Here is an 18,433-nt window from a genome sequence, read left to right on the forward strand (position 1 = left end):
ACCAATGGAATAGAATAGTGAACTCAGAAATAAACCCAAATACTTACAGCCAACTGATCTTTGACTAAGCAAACAAAAATATAAAGTGGGGAAAGGACACCTTATTCAACAAATGGTGCTGGGATAATTGGCTAGCCACATGTAGAAGAATGAAACTGGATTCTCATCTCTCACCTTACACAAAAATCAACACAAGATGGATCAAGGACTTAAATCTAAGACCTGAAAATATAAAAATTCTAGAAGATAACATCAGAAAAACCCTTCTAGACATTGGCTTAGGCAAGGATTTTGTGACCAAGAACCCAAAAGCAAATGCAATAAAAGCAAAGATAAATGGCTGGGACTTAATTAAACTAAAGAGCTTTTGCATGGCAAAAGGAACAGTCAACAGGGCAAACAGACAACCCACAGAGTGGGAGAAAATCTTCACAATCTGTACATCTGACAAAGGACTAATATCCAGAATCTACTAAAACAAATTAGCAAGAAAAAAACCAAATAACCCATCAAAAAGTGGGCTAAGGACATGAATAGACAATTCTGAAAAGAAGATATACAATTAGCCGACAAACATATGAAAAAGTGCTCAACATCACTAATGATCAGGGAAATACAAATCAAAACCACAATGACATACCACCTTACTCCTACAAGAATGGCCATAATAATAAAAAAAAAGATGTTGGCATGGATGTGTACATAGTAGTTGTACTATGGAAAGCAACATAGAGATTCCTTAAAGAACTAAAAGTAGAACTACCATTTGATCCAGCAATTCCACTACTGGGTATCTACCCAGAGGAAAAGAAGTCATTACATGAAAAAGATACTTACACATGCATGTTTATAGCAGCATAATTCACAATAACAAAAATGTGGAACCAACCCAAATGTCCATCAATCAATGAGTGAATAAAAGAACTGTGGTGTGTGCGTGTGTGTGTGTGTGTGTGTGTGTGTGTGTGTGTGTGTATATATATATATAAAATGGAATACTACTCAGCCATAAAAAAGAAATGAATTAATGCCATTCAACACAACTTGGATGAGATTGGAGACTTATTCTAAGTGAAGTAACTCAGGAATGGAAAACCAAACATCGTATGTTCTCACTCATAAGTGAGAACTAAGCTATGAGGATGCAAAGGCATAAGAATAACACAGTGGATTTTGAGGACTCAGGGGAAAGAGTGGGAAGGGGGTGAGGGCTAAACGACTACAAATTGAGTGCAGTGTATACTGCTCGGGTGATGGGTGCACCAAAATCTCACAAATCACCACTAAAGTACTTACTCATGTAACCAAACACCACCTGCTCCCCAATAACCTATGGAAATAAAAAAAAAAATTGAAAAAAAAAAATAAGGCTACAGTAACCAAAACAGCTTGGTACTGATACAAAGACAGATACATAGACCAATGGAATAGAATAGCAAACTCAGAAATAAAGCTGCACACCTACAACCATCTGATCTTCAACAAAGTAGACAAAAACAAGTGGTGGGAAAAGAGTTCCCTATTCATAAATCATGCTGGGATAGCTGACTAGCCATATGCAGAACAATAAAACTGGACCCCTACCTTTCACCATATACAAAAATCAACTCAAGATGGATTAAAGATTTAAACGTAAGACCTCAAACTCTAAGAATCCTAGAAGAAAACCTAGGAAACACCATTCTGGACATTGGCCTTGGGAAAGAATTTATGACTAAGTCCTCAAAGCAACTGCAACAAAAACAAAAATTGACAAGTGGGACCTAATTAAACTTAAGAGCTTCTGCACAGTAAAAAAAAAAAAAAAAAAAAAAAAAAAAAAAAAAAAAAAAAAAAAACCGAAAACAAAACAAAACAAAAAAACCCCCAAACTATCAACAAAATAAACAGGCAATCTACAAAGAAGGAGAAAATATTCACAAACTATGCATCTGACAAATGTCTAATATCCAGAATCTATAAGTAACTTAAACACTTGAACAAGCAAAAAACAACCCCATTAAAAAATGGGCAAAAGACATGAACAGACACTTCTCAAAAGAAGACAGAAGTTTGTTTGTGTTTTTCCAAAATGGCAGATTAGAGGCATTGCTAGCATACTTCTCCCACTTGGAAAAACAAAATAGTTGTAGAGATTCACACTGAACTTTTTTCAAGAAGCAATGCAGAAACTGAATAGGAAAACCAAAGGAATCTATAGACCCTTTGAAGGAAGCAGAAGGCTGCAGGTTACACTGTGATTCAGGTGAAGGACTGTGAGTTCCCAGAGTGTGAAAGGGAAGACTCACTCTGCATTACTCCTGGAATACACATCCCCACTGGGGACCCTGAAAGTCCAGACCATGGGAGAAAGCCCTAACCCTACTCAGCACAGGAACTGACTTGGGGAGGGATGTGGAATATAAAAGTGGGAGTAGTGGCAGGAAGATTCTTGCATGCACTCCCAGATTCCAGCATGGACAGAGGTAAGCCATTTCTTACTGTTCCTCACAGGGAACCCTGTGGAGGACAACTAAAAAGTTTGGGCAGTGGTTGCAGGTTGAAAGAAGTCTCCAACTGGGGTTCATGATATAACCTTAGGTGGGGATGAACTCCCTTGGCCAGGGCCAGGGTAGAGGAGAGTGAAAAGTGGGCTGCAGCCATGAGTGCAAGAGCTGTGTAGAACAAGGTGCCCGGCTTTGCAGTGGACAGGGAGGGGCTTGGCCTGAAAAGCTATGGTTGCTATCTCTGCAGGGAACGTATATGACTCGGGACAGTTGCAAGTTCTGAGTGCAGGCTAACTGGAACTTAGCTTGCTGCTGCCAGTGGAACACGGTGGGAGTGCATCTGTCTTTCCAAGTGCATGGGATCTGTGTGGGGCTCACAGCCACCTGCTTCTCCCCACTCCGCACAAATTCTTCTGTGCGGCAAATGCAGCAACACTGCCTTTTGGAACATTAACCCAGTGGCCTGAGAACCACTCCTGCCCCTTGACACCCACAGGGGCTGCTGCTTGCCCTGCACAGGGAGACTCAGAGCACAAACCCACCTGAACCAACCCTCATCTGGCTTTGCCCTGTCACCTGCCCTGGTAGTTTAACACAAAGGACAGAAACTCTTGGGAGCTTTATAGCCCCACTCATTGCCTGAGAAACCAGAGTAACCCCTCTGGACAACATAAAGCAAGCAAAAATCCTATTGCTACTATTGCAGCTGGTTCTCTTTTGCAAGCCATTATAGCATCTCCTGGTAGAATAACAATGTGCCCAGGAAGAAGATGGCTGTGTAATCTCAGCTATCACCACTGCCTGCACCACTCTGGCTAACCAGGAGGTCCTGAGTTTGTCCACAGGACCAGTTCATTACTACTAAAACCAGTGTTCAAGAAAGCCAACACACTAAGGCTATCAATAACCAAGGACTCTCACAGAGTCTATTACCCTGCCACGCCCATTAGAGCTGGTGCTGCTACCCACTGTTGGGAGACTTGAGGAGAGGTTACATCACTGGATCCCTTGCAGATATTCCCTAGCACCAGCTCAGAGTGTGGTACCTTCACTGGGCAGCTAGACCCAGAGACCCTGTTCCCTTAGGAGTGGGATCCCCCTGATCCTAGAGGAACAGGGAGTGCACCCCATCAAGAGAACACCCTGTGGGACAAAATAATCCAGATAGCAGGACTTGAGAACCAGATCTTTCTACTGATGGGAAGTTTTTTCCAGCTGAGCTGGGCTTAGCAGGAAAAGTCTTCAGCTCTAACCCAACAGACAGACAACCCTGGTGTGTGTGAAGGGTTCTGGAGAAGGGGATATATCCCCCCAACCCATTGTCTACCACTGCAGGCACAGTTGGGGCTTCTCCCATAGGAGCTCAGTGTGAGTGCCACTATAGACAGCCTTTCTGGAAGACATCAGGGTGACTGCATCCCCATAGGAGAGGCACCCTCCAGGTTCAGGCTTGTATGAGAGACGGTCACAATTTCTCTCTATTTGGAACATCAAAATTCCTGCAGATGAAAAGAGGTGCCTACCTGATTGGAAAAGCTGAGCACTGAAACAGGAATGTTTCTGAGAGGGAGAACTTTCCTGCTAACCTGGCAGGGGAGCTGAGGTGGCTCCAATCCTCACTCCCAGTAAGACCTCAGTGCAACTCACTCCTCCAGCTACCTCTGTCAAGGCTGAGACCTCTGCCCATCATTGGGTATTGCATTTACCCACGTGCTTTAGCCACAGCTGATTCCTACCCAGGGACACCTCCCCTACCAGCCTGAAGCTGGAACCATCAAACTAGCAAATAAAATACTGGAGAAAAGTTCGGGCGCAGTGGCTTATGCCTGTAATCCTAACACTTTGGGAGGCTGAGGCAGGTGGATCACTTGAGGTCAAGGGTTCGAGACCAGCCTGGCCAAAATGGTGAAACCCTGTCTCTACTAAAAATACAAAAATTAGCTGGGTGTGGTGGTGGGTGCCTATAATCCCAGCTACTCGGGAGGCTGAGGCACAAGAATTGCTTGAACCCAGGAGGCAGAGATTGCAGTGAGATCATGTCATTGCACTCCAGTCTGGGCGACAGAGTGAGACTCAGCCTCAAAAACAAAAAACAACCAAACAAACAAAAAACTGTCAAAAATAAATAAATGAAGTGCATGCCATGGGGGAATGAGATAAACTTTAAGACACCTCTATCATTATAGCCCCATAGGAGACAGTGATCTTGCTAATATACCAGGCACAATGCTACTACAACCAGCATCTGAGAAAGCCACATGTAAAAACTCTCTCTAACCAAGGAAATATTACAGAGTCTTCACCCCCGAAAGCACCAAGAACCAAATTAGGCATTAATATGATAAACATTAAAGTCACATCCTTAAGTGGAAAAAAGAAATTGAAAAACAAACAAAAAAAGAAACACAGTCAAATCAAACATAATTCAAGGATAATTAGAAGAAATAATCTACCCAAATGAGGAGGAACCAGAAAGGTAACTCTGGTAATATGACAAAACAAGGTTCTATAACACCCCCAAAAGATAACACTAGCTCTCCAGCAATGGATCCAAAGCAAGATGAACTCTTTAAAATACCAGATAAAGAATTCAGAAGATCAATTATTAAGCTACTCAAGGAGATTTCAGAGAAAGGTGAAAACTATTATAAAGAAATTTAAAAAGTGGTTCAGGATATGAATGAAAATTTTTCTAGAGAGATAGATATTATCAAGAAAAATCAATAAGAATTTCTGGAAATGAAAGACACATTTAGGGAATTACAAAATGCAGTAGAAAGCTTTAACAATAGACTAGAACAAGTAGAAGAAAGAATTTCAGAGCTTGAAGACAAGGTTTTTAAATTAACCCAATCAGAAAAAAATAAAGAAAAAAGAATCAAAAGAAATGAACAAAGTCTCCAAGAAATATGGGATTATGTTAAATAGCCAAACCTAAGAATAATTGGTGTTCCAGAGGGAGAAGAGAAAATAATAAGTCTGGAAAACTTTTGTGAGGGAATAATTGAGGAAAACCTTTCTGGCCTGGCTAGAGATCTAGAAATCCAAATCCAAGAAGCTCAAAGAACTCCTGGGAAATTAATTGCAAAAAGATCTTCACTAAGGCATATAGTCATCAGGCTATCTAAAGTCAACGTGAAGGAAATAATTCTAAGAGCAGCAAGACAAAAGCATCAGGTAAGCTATAAAGGAAAACCTATCAGAACAACAGCAGACTTCTCAGCAGAAACCTTACAAGCAGAAGGTATCGGGGTCTTATCTTCACTCTCCTTAAACAGAAAAACTGTCAGCCAAGAATTTTGTATCCTGTAAAACTAGGTTTTATAATTGAAGGAGAAATAAAATCATTTTCAGATAAACAAATGCTGAGGGAATTTGTCACTAGCAAACCAACACTACGAGAAATGCTACCAGCCTGGCCACATGGCGAAACCCTGTCTCTACTAAAAAATACAAAAAAACCAAACAAACAAACAAACAAACTCGGGAGGCTGAAGCATGAAAATCTCTTTAACCCAGGGGGCAGAGGTTGCAGTGAGCCAAGATTGCACCATTGCACTCCAGCCTGGGCAACAGAGCCAGACTCTGTCAGAAAAAAAAAGAAAAGAAAAGAAAAGAAAAAGAAAGAGAGATAGAGAGAAAGAAAGAAAGAAAGAAAGAAAGAAGGGAGGGAGGGAGGGAGGGAAGGAAAGGAAAGGAAGGTAGGCAGGCTAAAAGGAGTTTTAAACATTGAAACAAAAGCCCAATATGCACCAAAATAGAACCTCTTGAAAGCTTAAAACTCATAAAGTCTATAAAACAATAAAGGAATGAAAAAAGAAAAATCATATACATAACAATTAACATCATGAAGAGAACAGTACTTCACATCTCAATATTAATTTTGAATGTAAATGGCCTAAGTGCTCCACTTAAAAAATACAGTGTGGCGTGGCTCACGCCTGTAATCTCAGCACTTTGGAAGGTCGAGGTGGGCAGATCACAAGGTCAGGAGATCAAGACCACGGTGAAACCCCATCTCTACTAAAATACAAAAAAATTAGCTGGGTGCGGTGGCAGGCACCTGCAGTCCCAGCTACTTGGGAGGCTGAGGCAGGAGAATGGCGTGAACCCGAGAGGTGGAGTTTGCAGTGAGCCGAGATGGTGCCACTGCACTCCAGCCTGGGCAACAGAGTGAGACTCTGTCTCAAAAAAAAAAAAAAAAAAAAAACAGAATGGCAAAATGGGTAACAAAAATCACAATCCAAATATCTGCGCTCTTCAAGAGACTCACCTAACATGAAAGGATTCAAATAAACTCAAGGTAAAAGGGTGGAAAAAGATATTCCATGCAAATGGACACCAAAAGCAAGCAGGAGTAGTTATTCTTATATCAGACAAAACAAACTTCAAAGCAACAACCGTAAAACAAAACAAAGTCAGTCAATATAATGATAAAAGGATCAATCCAACAAGAAGGTATTACAATCCTAAATTTACATGCATCTAACACTGGAGCTTGCAGATTCATAAAACAATTACTATTAGACCTAAGAAATGAGATAGACTGCAACACAGTAATGGTAGAGTACTTTAATGTACCACTGACAGCACTAGACAAATCTTTGAGACAGAAAGTCAACAGAGAAATAATGGACTTAAATAACATGCTAGAACAAATGGACATAACAGCTATTTACAGAACATTCTACCCAAGAACTATAGAATATATATTCTTCTCATCAGCACATAGAACAGTCTCTAAGATAGGCCATATGATAGGTCACAAAACAAGTCTCAATAAATTTTTAAAAATTGAAATCATATGAAGTATCTTCTCAGGCCATGGCAGAATAAAATTAAAAATCAACTTCAAAGGGATTCTTCAAAGCTATACAGATACATGGAAATAAAATAATCTGTTCCTGAATGTTATCTGGGGTAAACAATGAAATCAAGATGGAAATTTTAAAAAAATTTTGAATTGAATTTTAATGACACAAGTTATCAAAACCTTTGGGATAGGTGGGGTGCGGTGGCTCACACCTGTAATTCTAGCACTTTGGGAGGCCAAACAGGGGGATCACTTGAGACCAGGAGTTTGAAACCAGCCTGGCCAACACGGTGAAACTCCATCCTTACTAAAAATACAAAAATTAGCTGGATGTGGTAGTATGTGCCTGTAGTCTCAGTCTCAGCTACTTGGGAGGCTGAGGCACTAAAATTACTTGAACCTGGGAGGCAGAGGTTGCAGTGAGCCAAGATGGTGCCACTGCACTCCAGCATGGTTGACAGAGTGAGGCTCTGTCTCAAAACTAAAAACTGAAAAAACCTCTGGGATACAGCAAAAACAGTATTAGGAAAGTTTATAGTGCTAAACGCCTGCATCAAAAAGTCTGAAAGAGCACAAATTGACAACTTAATGTCACACTGCAAGGAACTCGAGAAACAAACAAACAAAAACAAAACTAAGCCCTAAAATAGAAGAAGAAAAGAAATAACAAAGATCAGAGCAGCACTAACTGAAATTCAAACAAAAAATACAAAGATCAATGAAACAAAAAGCTGATTCTTTGAAAAAATAAAATAGATAGACTAAATTAGCCAAGATAAGAAGAAAACATTAACCAAACAAAGAGGGGAGAGAAGATCTAAATAAGCACAATTAGAAATGAAATTGGAGACAACCCACAGAACCACAGAAATACAAAAGATCACTTGAGGCTACTATGAACACCTTTTTGCATACAAACTAGAAAATCTACAGGAAATAGACAAATTCCTGGAAAGTTACAACTCTCCTGTATTAAACCAGGAAGAAACAGAAACCCTGGACAGATGAATACAAGCAGTGAGATTGAATCAGTAATTTAAAAATTGCCAACAACAACAACAACAACAACAACAACAACAACAACAGCCCAGGACTAGATGGATTCACAGCTGAATTCCACCAGATGTTCAAAGAATTGGTACCAATCCTACCGAAATGATTCCAAAAGATTGAGAAAGAGGGAATCCTCCCTAAATCATTCTATGCAGCCAGTATCACCCTGATACTCAAACCAGGAAAGGACACAACAAATAAAAAAACCTACACACCAATTTCACTGATGTTGAACATAGATGCAAAAATTCTCAAGAAAATACTAGCTATCCACACCCAATAGCACATCAAAAAGAAAATTCAAGAGGATTTTGTCCCAGGGATACAGGGATGGTTTAACATATACAAGTCAATAAATGTGATACATAAACAGAACTGAAAACAAAAAACATATGATTATCTCAATAGATTCAGAAAAAGCATTTAATAAAATCCAGCATCCTTTATAATTAAAACTCTCAACAAACTAGGCATAGAAGGAACCTACCTCAAAATAATAAAAGCCATATATGACAAACCCACAGCCAACATCATACTGAATGGAAAAAAGTTGAAAGCATTGCCCTTGAGAACTGGAACAAGACAAGATGTCCACTTTCACCATTCTCATTCAACATAGTTCTGGAAGTCCTAGCTAGAGCAATTAGAAAGGAGAAAGAAAAAGGGCATCCGAATTGGAAAACAGGAAGTCAAACTATTGCTGTTTGAAGATTATATAATTGTATACCTAGAAAATCCTAAAGACTCCTCCAAAGACTCTAAGATTTGATAAACGAATTCAGTAAAGTCTCAGCTTACAAAATCAGTGTACATATATTGGTAGCACTGCTATACATTAACAATGACCAAGCTGAGAATCAAGTAAGGAACTGATACCCTTTTACAACAGCTACAAAAAAAAATAAAATACTTAGGAATGTACTTAACCAAAGAGGTGAAGGATCTCTACAAGGAGAACTATAAAACACAGCTGAAAGAAGTAATAGATTATACAAACAAATGGAAATGCATTCCATGCTCATGGATTGGAAGAATCAATATTGTGAAAATGACCATACTGTCCAAAGTAATCTTGCATTACAGATCCAATGCAATTCCCATCAAAATACTAACATCATTTTTCACAGAATTAGAAAAACAAATTCTAAAATTCATATGGAATCAAAAAAGAGCCAGAATAGCCGAAGCAATACTAAGCAAAAAGAACAAATCTGGAGGCATCACATTATCAGACTTCAGATTATACTACAAGGCTATAGTTACCAAAACAGCATGGTACTGGTATGAAAGCAGGTACATAGGCCAAGGAAACAAAATAGAGAACCCAGAAATAAAGCCAAATATGAACAGCCACTTTATCTTTGACAAAGTAAACAAAAACATAAATTGGGGAATGATACTTTTTAAAATAAGTAGTGCTGGAAGAATGGGCAAGCCACATGTGGAAAAATGCAACTGGATCCATATTTCTCGCCTTATAGAAAAATCAACTCAAGATGAATCAAAGACTTAAATATAAGACCTGAAACTATAAAAATTCTAGAAGACATTAGAAAAACTCTTTTAGTCATTGGCTTAGGCAGATAATTCATGACTAAGACCCCAAAAGCAAATGCAACAAAACCAAAAATAAATAAATAGAACCTAATTAAACTAAAAAGCTTCTGTATAGCAAAAGAAATAATAAACAAACAACCCACAGAATGGGAGAAAATATTTGCAAACTATGCATCTGACAAAGGACTAGTTATCAAAATCTACAAGGAATTCAAACAAATCAGCAAGAAAAAAACAAATAATCCCATTAAAAATTGGCAAATGACATGAATAGATATTTCTCAAAAGAAGATATACAAATGGCCAACAAACATGAAAAAGTGCTCAACACCACTAATTGTCAGGGAAATGCAAATTAAAGCCACAATGAGATACCACCTTATTTCTGCAAGAATGGTCATTATTACAAAGTAAAAAAGAAATGTATTTTGGTGTGGATGTGGGGAAAAGGGAACACTTATATACTGCTGGTGGGAATGTAAATTAGTACAACTTTTACGGAAAACAGTATGGAGATTTCTTAAAGAGCTGAAAGTAGATTTAACATTCAATCCAGCAATCCCACTACTGGATCTCTATCGAAAGGAAAATGAGTCATTACATGAAAAAGACACTTGCACATGTATGTTTATAGCAGCACAATTCACAGTTGAAAGATATGGAACCAACCTAAGCGCCCATTGACTAATGAGTGGTTAAAGAAAACGCAGCGTATACACATCATAGACTGCTACTCAGTCATTAAAAGGAATGAAATGTCTTTTGCAGCAACTTGGATGGAGTTGGAGGCCATTATTCTAAGCGAAGTAACACAGGAGTGGAAAACAAAAAACTGTATGATGTCACTTATAAGTGGGAGTTAAGCCATGACTATGCAAAGGCATATTCATTAATGAATTTTAGAGACTCAGAAGGGGGAGGTGGGAGAGCGGCTTGTGATTAAAAAAACCTACACATTAGGTACAATGTACACTACTCAGGTGATAGATGCACTAAAGTCTCAGGAATCACCACTATATAATTCATCCAGGTAACAAAAAAACCATTTGTACCCCCACAGCTATTGAAAAAAACCTTTTTTTTAAACCCCAAAGTAAAAAAAAGTTGGAACAATTTTCTTTTCTTTTATATAATTTTTACATGTGTTAGCTTTAGGGTCAAATTTATTTCTTTTTTATTTTATTTATTTGTATATTTTTTTGAGATAGAGTCTTGCTCTGTTGCCCAGGCTGGAGTGCAGTGGCATGATCTCGGCTCACTGTAACCTCTGCCTCCCAGGTTCAAGCGATTCTCCGGCCCCATTTTCCTGAGTAGCTGGGATTACAGGTGTGTGCTACCATGCCCGACTAATTTTTGTATTTTTAGTAGAGACAGGGTTTTGCCATGTTGGCCAGGCTGGTCTCAAACTCCTGACCTCAGGTGATCTGCCTGCCTCAGCCTCCCAAAGTGCTGCGATTACAGGTGTGAGCCACAGTGCTTGGCCTATGGTCAAATTTAAATGAGCTGTTTTGAAATATAAACTTTGAATTTCTGAATAAAGATTTGATAAGTTAAAAATGGGCTGAAAACTTGTATTTTGAAATAAATTATAGAAATCCAGAATTCTAGAACTAAATCTACAGTTTTGCAATATTCTAAATGGAATTTCTTCTTTTTCATTTCTTTTTTTAATGTCATTTTAATTGAGTAAGATGTGCCCTTGTTCAGTATATATTTAATGTGTTTGACAAATGGATAGTTATGTAACTACCACTACATCATCTCCAGTAATCCCCTTCTATTTCTTTGTAGTCAACCCCTCCCCCAATCCCAGTCCAGCCCATGGTAAATACTAATCTGCTTTTTGTCCCCAAATTTTTACCTTTTCTAATCATGTACATATTTCTTGTCATAAATAGAATTTTATAGTGTGTAAAAAACAAAAGGACATGCAAGTGATCAGAAAACTTAAAAAATGCTTCATGTCACTAATCATCAGAGAAGTGCAAATCAAAAACCACAATGAGATACCAGCCCACACACATTAGAATGGTTGTTATTTAAAAAGTCAAAAAACAACAGATGCGGGTGAGGTTGGAGGAAAAAGGGAATGCTTATACACCATTGGTAGGAATGTAAATTAGTTCAGTCACGGTGGAAAACAGCTTTGAGATTCTCAAAGAACTTAAAACAGAACTACCATTTGACCCAGCAATCCCATTACTGGGTATATATCCAAAAGAAAATAAATTTTGCTACCAAAAAGACACCTTCACTTGTATGTTCATCACAGACAATTCACAATAGCAAAGACATAGAATCAACCTAGGTGCCCACCGACAGTGGACTGGCTAAACAAAATGTGGTACATACACCATGGAATACTATGCAGCCATAAAAAACAAAATCATGTCCTTCATAGAAACATGGATGGCCCTAGAGGCTATTATCCTAAGCCAATTAACACAGGAACAGAAAATCAAATGCCACGTGTTCTCGTAGACACTGGGAGCTATTGGGAGATAACAAGAGAGGGAAGGGTTGAATAACTATTGGGTACTATGCTCACTACCTGGGTAATGAGATCATTCATATCCCAAACCTCAGCATCACACAATAACTTGTACATGTATCCCCTGAATCTAAAATAAAAGTTGACTTTTTTTTTTTTTTAAAGTTCATTCCTTTTGACCAAGCACTCTACTTCTAAAATCAAAGATATTCAAAGTGGTATTATCTGTTACAGCAAGCAATTGGAAACAACTCAGATGCCCAATAATAGGGGAACAGTAAAATTTTAGAACCCAATGGCAATTTCATTATGATAATATCAAGTCATTATAAAGGAGGGAAAAGTTTCTTATATGCTTGATAAAGAAGGCATAAAAATATATATAGATGTTATACAATATACAATATGATCTCAACTGTAGGTCCAACAAAGTACAAATATTAACAGGGGTTGTCTTCGGATGGTAATATTTCTTTTTGTTGTTATTGTTGGTTTTTGCAGTTCCATTAAAAAAATGAGAAGCTGTTACTTTTGTAATCACAAACATATTTTTCAGTAGTGCTCTTCAGGATTTGGGTGCCTGACTTGTCACGCATGGAAGCCATCGGGTTCATCCTCCCCCTGGGTGCAGCTAGTGCCACTTAGGTCCAAGGATGCTGGGAATCTCAGGACATTATTTTCTGGACAAGAGCTCTAGATTTATCCCAGTGTTAGCCAGGAATGAGCTTTGTTTCTCTTGTAATCCAACAGGGAGCTCTGTATCTCACCTGATACGTACGAAACATATTCTTCAAATACTTGTATTCTTTTCCCATCTCCTCTGGATAAAAGGAAAACAACAGGGTCATCTTTAGTCTTCTGATATGCACATTTTGAAATTCAAACGTGAGCTCTTCTGCACACTTTCCCCACCCCAAATTCATCACCAAGGTAGTAAAACCTTTGTGTGCCCCAGAAATCACCCTAGAAGCTTATTAGAAATGCCATTGCCTGGACCTTCATCCAGGATCATTCTCCCAGGTCCCAGCAGTACCTAGCTTCTCTTGGGCAGCCAACTTCTCCGCCTTCAAGGCTGTTTTGTAGTTGTTCTCCAACTCACTGAGTTCTGCTTCATGGGCCTCTTTAAGCTCCCTGTGGGACCCCAGAAGAAGGCCACAATCATTAGTAAAAAGAAGTCCAGAGCTGAGCTGTTACCCTGATCTGATCCTACCCTCCACCTTCCCACAGGAAGTGAGGTTCTCACTTTTTTATTTTTAAACAATTTTAAATCTTTTTTTTTTTTTTTTTTGAGTCAGGGTCTCACTCAGTTGCCCAGAGTGAGTGTGGTGGCATGGTCACAGCTCACTGCAGCCTCAACCTCCCAGGCTCAAGTGATCTTCCCACCTCAGCCTCCCAAGTAGTTGGGAACACAGGCATGTGCCACCATGCCCACCTAATTTTTTAATTTTTTGTAGGGATGGGGTCTTGCTATGTTGTCCAGGCTGGTTTCGAAGTACTCCTGGACTCAAGCAATCCTCCTGTGTTGGACTCCCACAGTGCTGGGATTACAGGCGTGAGCTACCATACTCAGCCTGGGGCCCTCACTTCCTGAAGCATTATCCTGGCATCTATCCAGAAAGGGTGAGGGGACCCTTTTCTACAACCATTGTTTTGAACGGAGCCAGCATGACCACAGATTGCTCTCTAATAGCACAATCTTGTCTATAGCTTGCTTGGGAAACTATGGGCTGCATTAGCACCCAGGATAATTTTAGAACCCAAATTCTCTCTAGCCTCCATCCCAGGAAGAGATGTTGGCAGTGTTTATGATGAGTGTTAAAATGAGTCCATATGAGCTATCAAGCTATTGATGAAAAGACATGGAGGAACCTTAAAAGCATATTACTAAGTGAAGGAAGCCAATTTAAAAAGGCTACATAGGGTATCATTCCAACTATATGACATTCTGAAAAAGGTCAAACTATGGAGACAGTAAAGAGATCACTGTTTACCTGAGGTTAGGGGTAGGAGGTGGGATGAATAGGCAGAGTGCAGCAGATTTTTAGGGTAGTGAAACTATTCTGTATGACACTAGAATGGTGGATACATGTCATTACACATTTGTCCAAACTCATTGAATGTACAACACCAAGAGTGAACTCTAATACCAGCTATGGACTTTGGGTGATAATGATGTGTCAATACAGGTTCATTGATTATAACAAATGCTACCACTTTTGGGGAGGGATATTGATAATGGGGGAAGCTATGTGTGTGAGGGGGCAGTAAGCATATGGGAAATCTTTTATACTTTCCCCTCAATGTTGCTGTAACCCAAAACTACTCTAAAAAATAAAGTTTATAAATAAATGAATAAATACATAAAAGTTTACGGCTCAGTTAAGAGTGCTGCCTCTCCACCAGGATTTCTTTTTTTACTTGTAAATTGGTAACTTATAATTGTATATATTTATGGGGTAAAAAGTGATGTTATGATTTATGAATACAATGTGGAATAATTAAACCAAACTAGTTAACATAACCATCACCTGAGATACTTAAAAGTTTTTTCTTTTTTTTCTTTTTTTTGAGATGGAGTCTCTGGCTCTGTCCCTCAGGCTGGAGTACAATGGCGCAATATCAGCTCACTGCAACCTTTGCCTCCTGGGCTCAAGCGATTCTCCCACCTCAGCCTCCCGAGTAGCTGGGATTACAGGCACCCGCCATCATGTCCGACTAATTTTTGTATTTTTGTAGAGATGGGTTTTCACCATGTTGGCCAGGCTGGTCTTGAACTGGTGACCTCAGGTGATCCACCCACCTCGGCCTCCCAAAGTGCTGAGATTACAGGCATGAGCCACTGCGCCCAGCCTAAAAGTTTTTTCAATGAGAATATTTGAAATTTATTCTTAGCAATTTTGAAATGTCCAATACTCTGTTATTAACTATATTTACTACTCTCTGCAATAGATCTAAGAAAACCCCATATTTCCCCTGCCTAATTGAGATTTTGTACCCTTTGACCATCATCTCCCTATACCCCCCATCCCCTGGCCTCTTGAACCACCATTTTACTCTCTTTTTCTATGAGTTTGATTATTTCAGACCCCACATGTAAGTGAGAACATGTGGTATTTGTCTTCCTGTGCCTGGTTTATTTTATGTAGCATAATGCTCTCCAGTTCCATCCATGTTGTCACAAATGCCAGAATTTCCTTCTTTTCAAAGGCTGAATAGTATTCCATTATATGTATATACCACATTTTCTTTATCCATTTATCAACTGATGGACACTTAAGTTGATTCCATAACTTAGATATTAATAGTGCTGAATTGAACATGGGAATACAGACATATCAACAAACTGATTTCAAATATTTTGGGCAAGTACCCAGAAGTGGGATTGCTTGATCATATGGCATTTCTATTTTTAGTTTTTTGAGCAACCTCCATACAATTTTCCATAATGGCCATACTAATTTACAATCCCAATAACACTTTGTTAAGTGTTCCCTTTTTTCCACATCTTCAACACTTGTTATTTTTCATCTTCTTGATAATAGCTATTCTGACAGATGTGAGATAATAACACTATGGTTTTAATTTGCATTTCCCTAATGATTAGCAACATTGACCATTTTTTCATGTCTGTTGGCCATTTGTATGTCTTCTTTTGAGAAATGTCTATTCAGGTCTCTTGCTCATTTTTTAATTGGATTTTTTGTTTTCTTGATATCAAATTGTTTGAGCTCCTTTTATATTTTGGATATTAATATCTTTTCAGACACATGGCTTTCAAATATTTTCTCCCAATCTGTAGGTTATCTCTGCACACTGTAAATTATTTCCTTTGCTGTGCAGAAATTTTTAGTTTGATGTAATCCCATTTGTCTATTTTTGCTTTTGTTGCCTGTGCTTTTGGGGTCAAATCAAAAAAATCATTGCCCAGATAAATGTAATAAAGTTTTTCCCCCTTTTTTTTCTAGTAGCTTTACAATTTCTATTCTTATTTTTAAGTCTTTAATCCATTTTGAGTTGATTTTTGTATATCGTGTGAGATAAGGGTCCAATTTCATTCTTTTGCATGCGGATGTCCAGTTTTCCCAACACCATTTATTAACAGACTATCCTTTTTCTATTGTGTATTCTTGTCACCTTTGCTGAAAATTAATTGACCACACATACATGTGTGGGTTGGTTTCTGGGCTCTTTGTTTGGATTCATTGGTCAATGTGTTTATTTATTTTTGCCAGCACTATGCTATTTTAATTACCATAGCTTCATAGTATAGTTTGAAATCAGGTAGTGTAATGTCTCTAGCTTTGTTCTTTTGGCTCCTAATCACACTGCCTGCTGGGCTTTTGTGTGTGTGGTTCCATAAGAATTTTTAAATTGTTGTTTCTATTTCTATGAAACATGCCACTGGAATTTTGATAGAGATTGCATTGAATCTGTAGATCACTTTGGGTAGTGTGAGTATTTTAACAATATTAATTCTTCCGAATCATAAACTTGGGTTATCTTTCCATTTATTTGTGTTTTCTTTATTTCATCAGTGTTTCCTAGTCTTCAGTGTACAGGTCTTTTATCAACTTGGTTAAATTTATGCCTACTTTTTTTGTGTGTGTGTAGCTATTGTAAATAAGATTGTTCTCTAGATTTCCTTTTTGGACAATTTGTTGTTAGTATGTAGAAATACTACTGTTTTTTGTGTGTTGATTTTGTACCCTGAAACTTTACTGTATTTGGCTATTAGTTCTAGGAGTTTATTGGTGAAGACTGTAGGGTTTTCTACATGTAAGATCATGTCAGCAAACAGTGGCAATTTCACTTCCTTCTCTCTTGTTTGGATGCCTTTTATTTCTTTTTCTTGCATAATTGCTCTCGCAAGGACTTCTAGTACTATGCTGAATACAAGTGGTGGGAGTGGGCATCCTCGTGTTCTTCTCATATATGGCCTTTATTGAGTTGAGGTATATTCTTTCTATACTAAATTGGTGAGAGTTTTTATCATAAAAGGATGCTGAATTTTGTCAAATGCTTTTTCTGCATCTAATGAGATGATCATATGGTTTTGTCCTTCATTCTATTAATGTGAGGTATCACATTTATTGATTTGTATATGTTCAACCATTCTTGCATCCCAGGGGATAAATCTCACTGGATCATGGTGGATGATCCTTTTAATATGTTGTTGAATTCTGTTTGCTAATATTTAATTAAGGATTTTTGTATCTATGTTCATTAAGGATTTTGGCCTGTAATTTTATTTTCTCATAATGTTCTTGTCTGATTTTGTATCAGTGTAATGCTGGCCTTATAAAAATAGTGTGAAAGGGTCAGGCATGGTGACTCACGCTTGTAATCCCAGCGCTTTGGGAGGCCGAGGCAGGCAGATCACCTGAGGTTGGGAGTTCAAGACCAACCCAACCAACATGGAGAAACACCGTCTCTACTAAAAATACAAAATTAGCCAGGCGTGGTGGTGCATGCCTGCAATTCAGCTACTCAGGAGGCTGAGGCAGGAGAATCGCTTGAACCCAGGAGGTGGTGGTTGTGGTGAGCTGAGATAGTGCCATTGCACTCCAGCCTGGGCAACAAGAGCAAAACTCTGTCTTTAAAACAAACAAACAAACCAACAAACAAAAAAGTCATGTGAAAGTCCTTCCACCTCTTCAATTTTTTGGAAGAATTTGAGAAGAATTGATGTTAGTTCTTTTTTAAATGGCAGGTAGAATTAAGCAGTAAAGGCACCAGGTCCGGGTTTTTTGGATGGTAGGCTTTTTATTACTTATTCAATATCATCATTATTGGTCTGTTCAGATTTTCTATTGTTTTTATGATTAAGTCTTGGTAGGTTGTATGTTTCTAGAAATTTATCAGTTTCTTCTAGGTTATCCAGTTCATTGCCATATAAATGTTCACAGTAGTCTCTTATGATCCTTTGCATTTGTCATATCAGTTGTAATGTCTTCTCTATCATTTCTGATTTTATTTATTTGAGTCTTCTCTATTTTTTCTTAGTTTAGCTAAAGGTTTGTTGCTTTTATCTTT

The 18,433-nt window shown here is 38.3% G+C and overlaps 1 protein-coding gene across 2 annotated transcripts in view; it reads right to left on the reverse strand.

Moving 5' to 3' along the window:
• FLACC1 (flagellum associated containing coiled-coil domains 1) overlaps positions 1-18,433 on the reverse strand; it is a 63,388-nt gene that overhangs the window by 23,545 nt on the left and 21,410 nt on the right. The window contains exons 8-9 of one of the 2 annotated variants that reach the window (XM_045367453.3): positions 13,434-13,531; positions 13,168-13,220 (exon numbers count right to left, since the gene is read on the reverse strand). The exons of the other annotated variant lie outside the window; for it this stretch is intronic. Of the exons in view, the coding sequence (XP_045223388.1) occupies positions 13,168-13,220; positions 13,434-13,531 (151 nt within the window). The remainder of the gene's footprint in view (positions 1-13,167; positions 13,221-13,433; positions 13,532-18,433) is intronic. 2 annotated transcript variants of the gene reach the window in all.

Source organism: Macaca fascicularis, chromosome 12, assembly GCF_037993035.2.
Source record: "Macaca fascicularis isolate 582-1 chromosome 12, T2T-MFA8v1.1".
In the NCBI taxonomy this organism is placed as follows: Eukaryota; Metazoa; Chordata; class Mammalia; order Primates; family Cercopithecidae; genus Macaca; species Macaca fascicularis.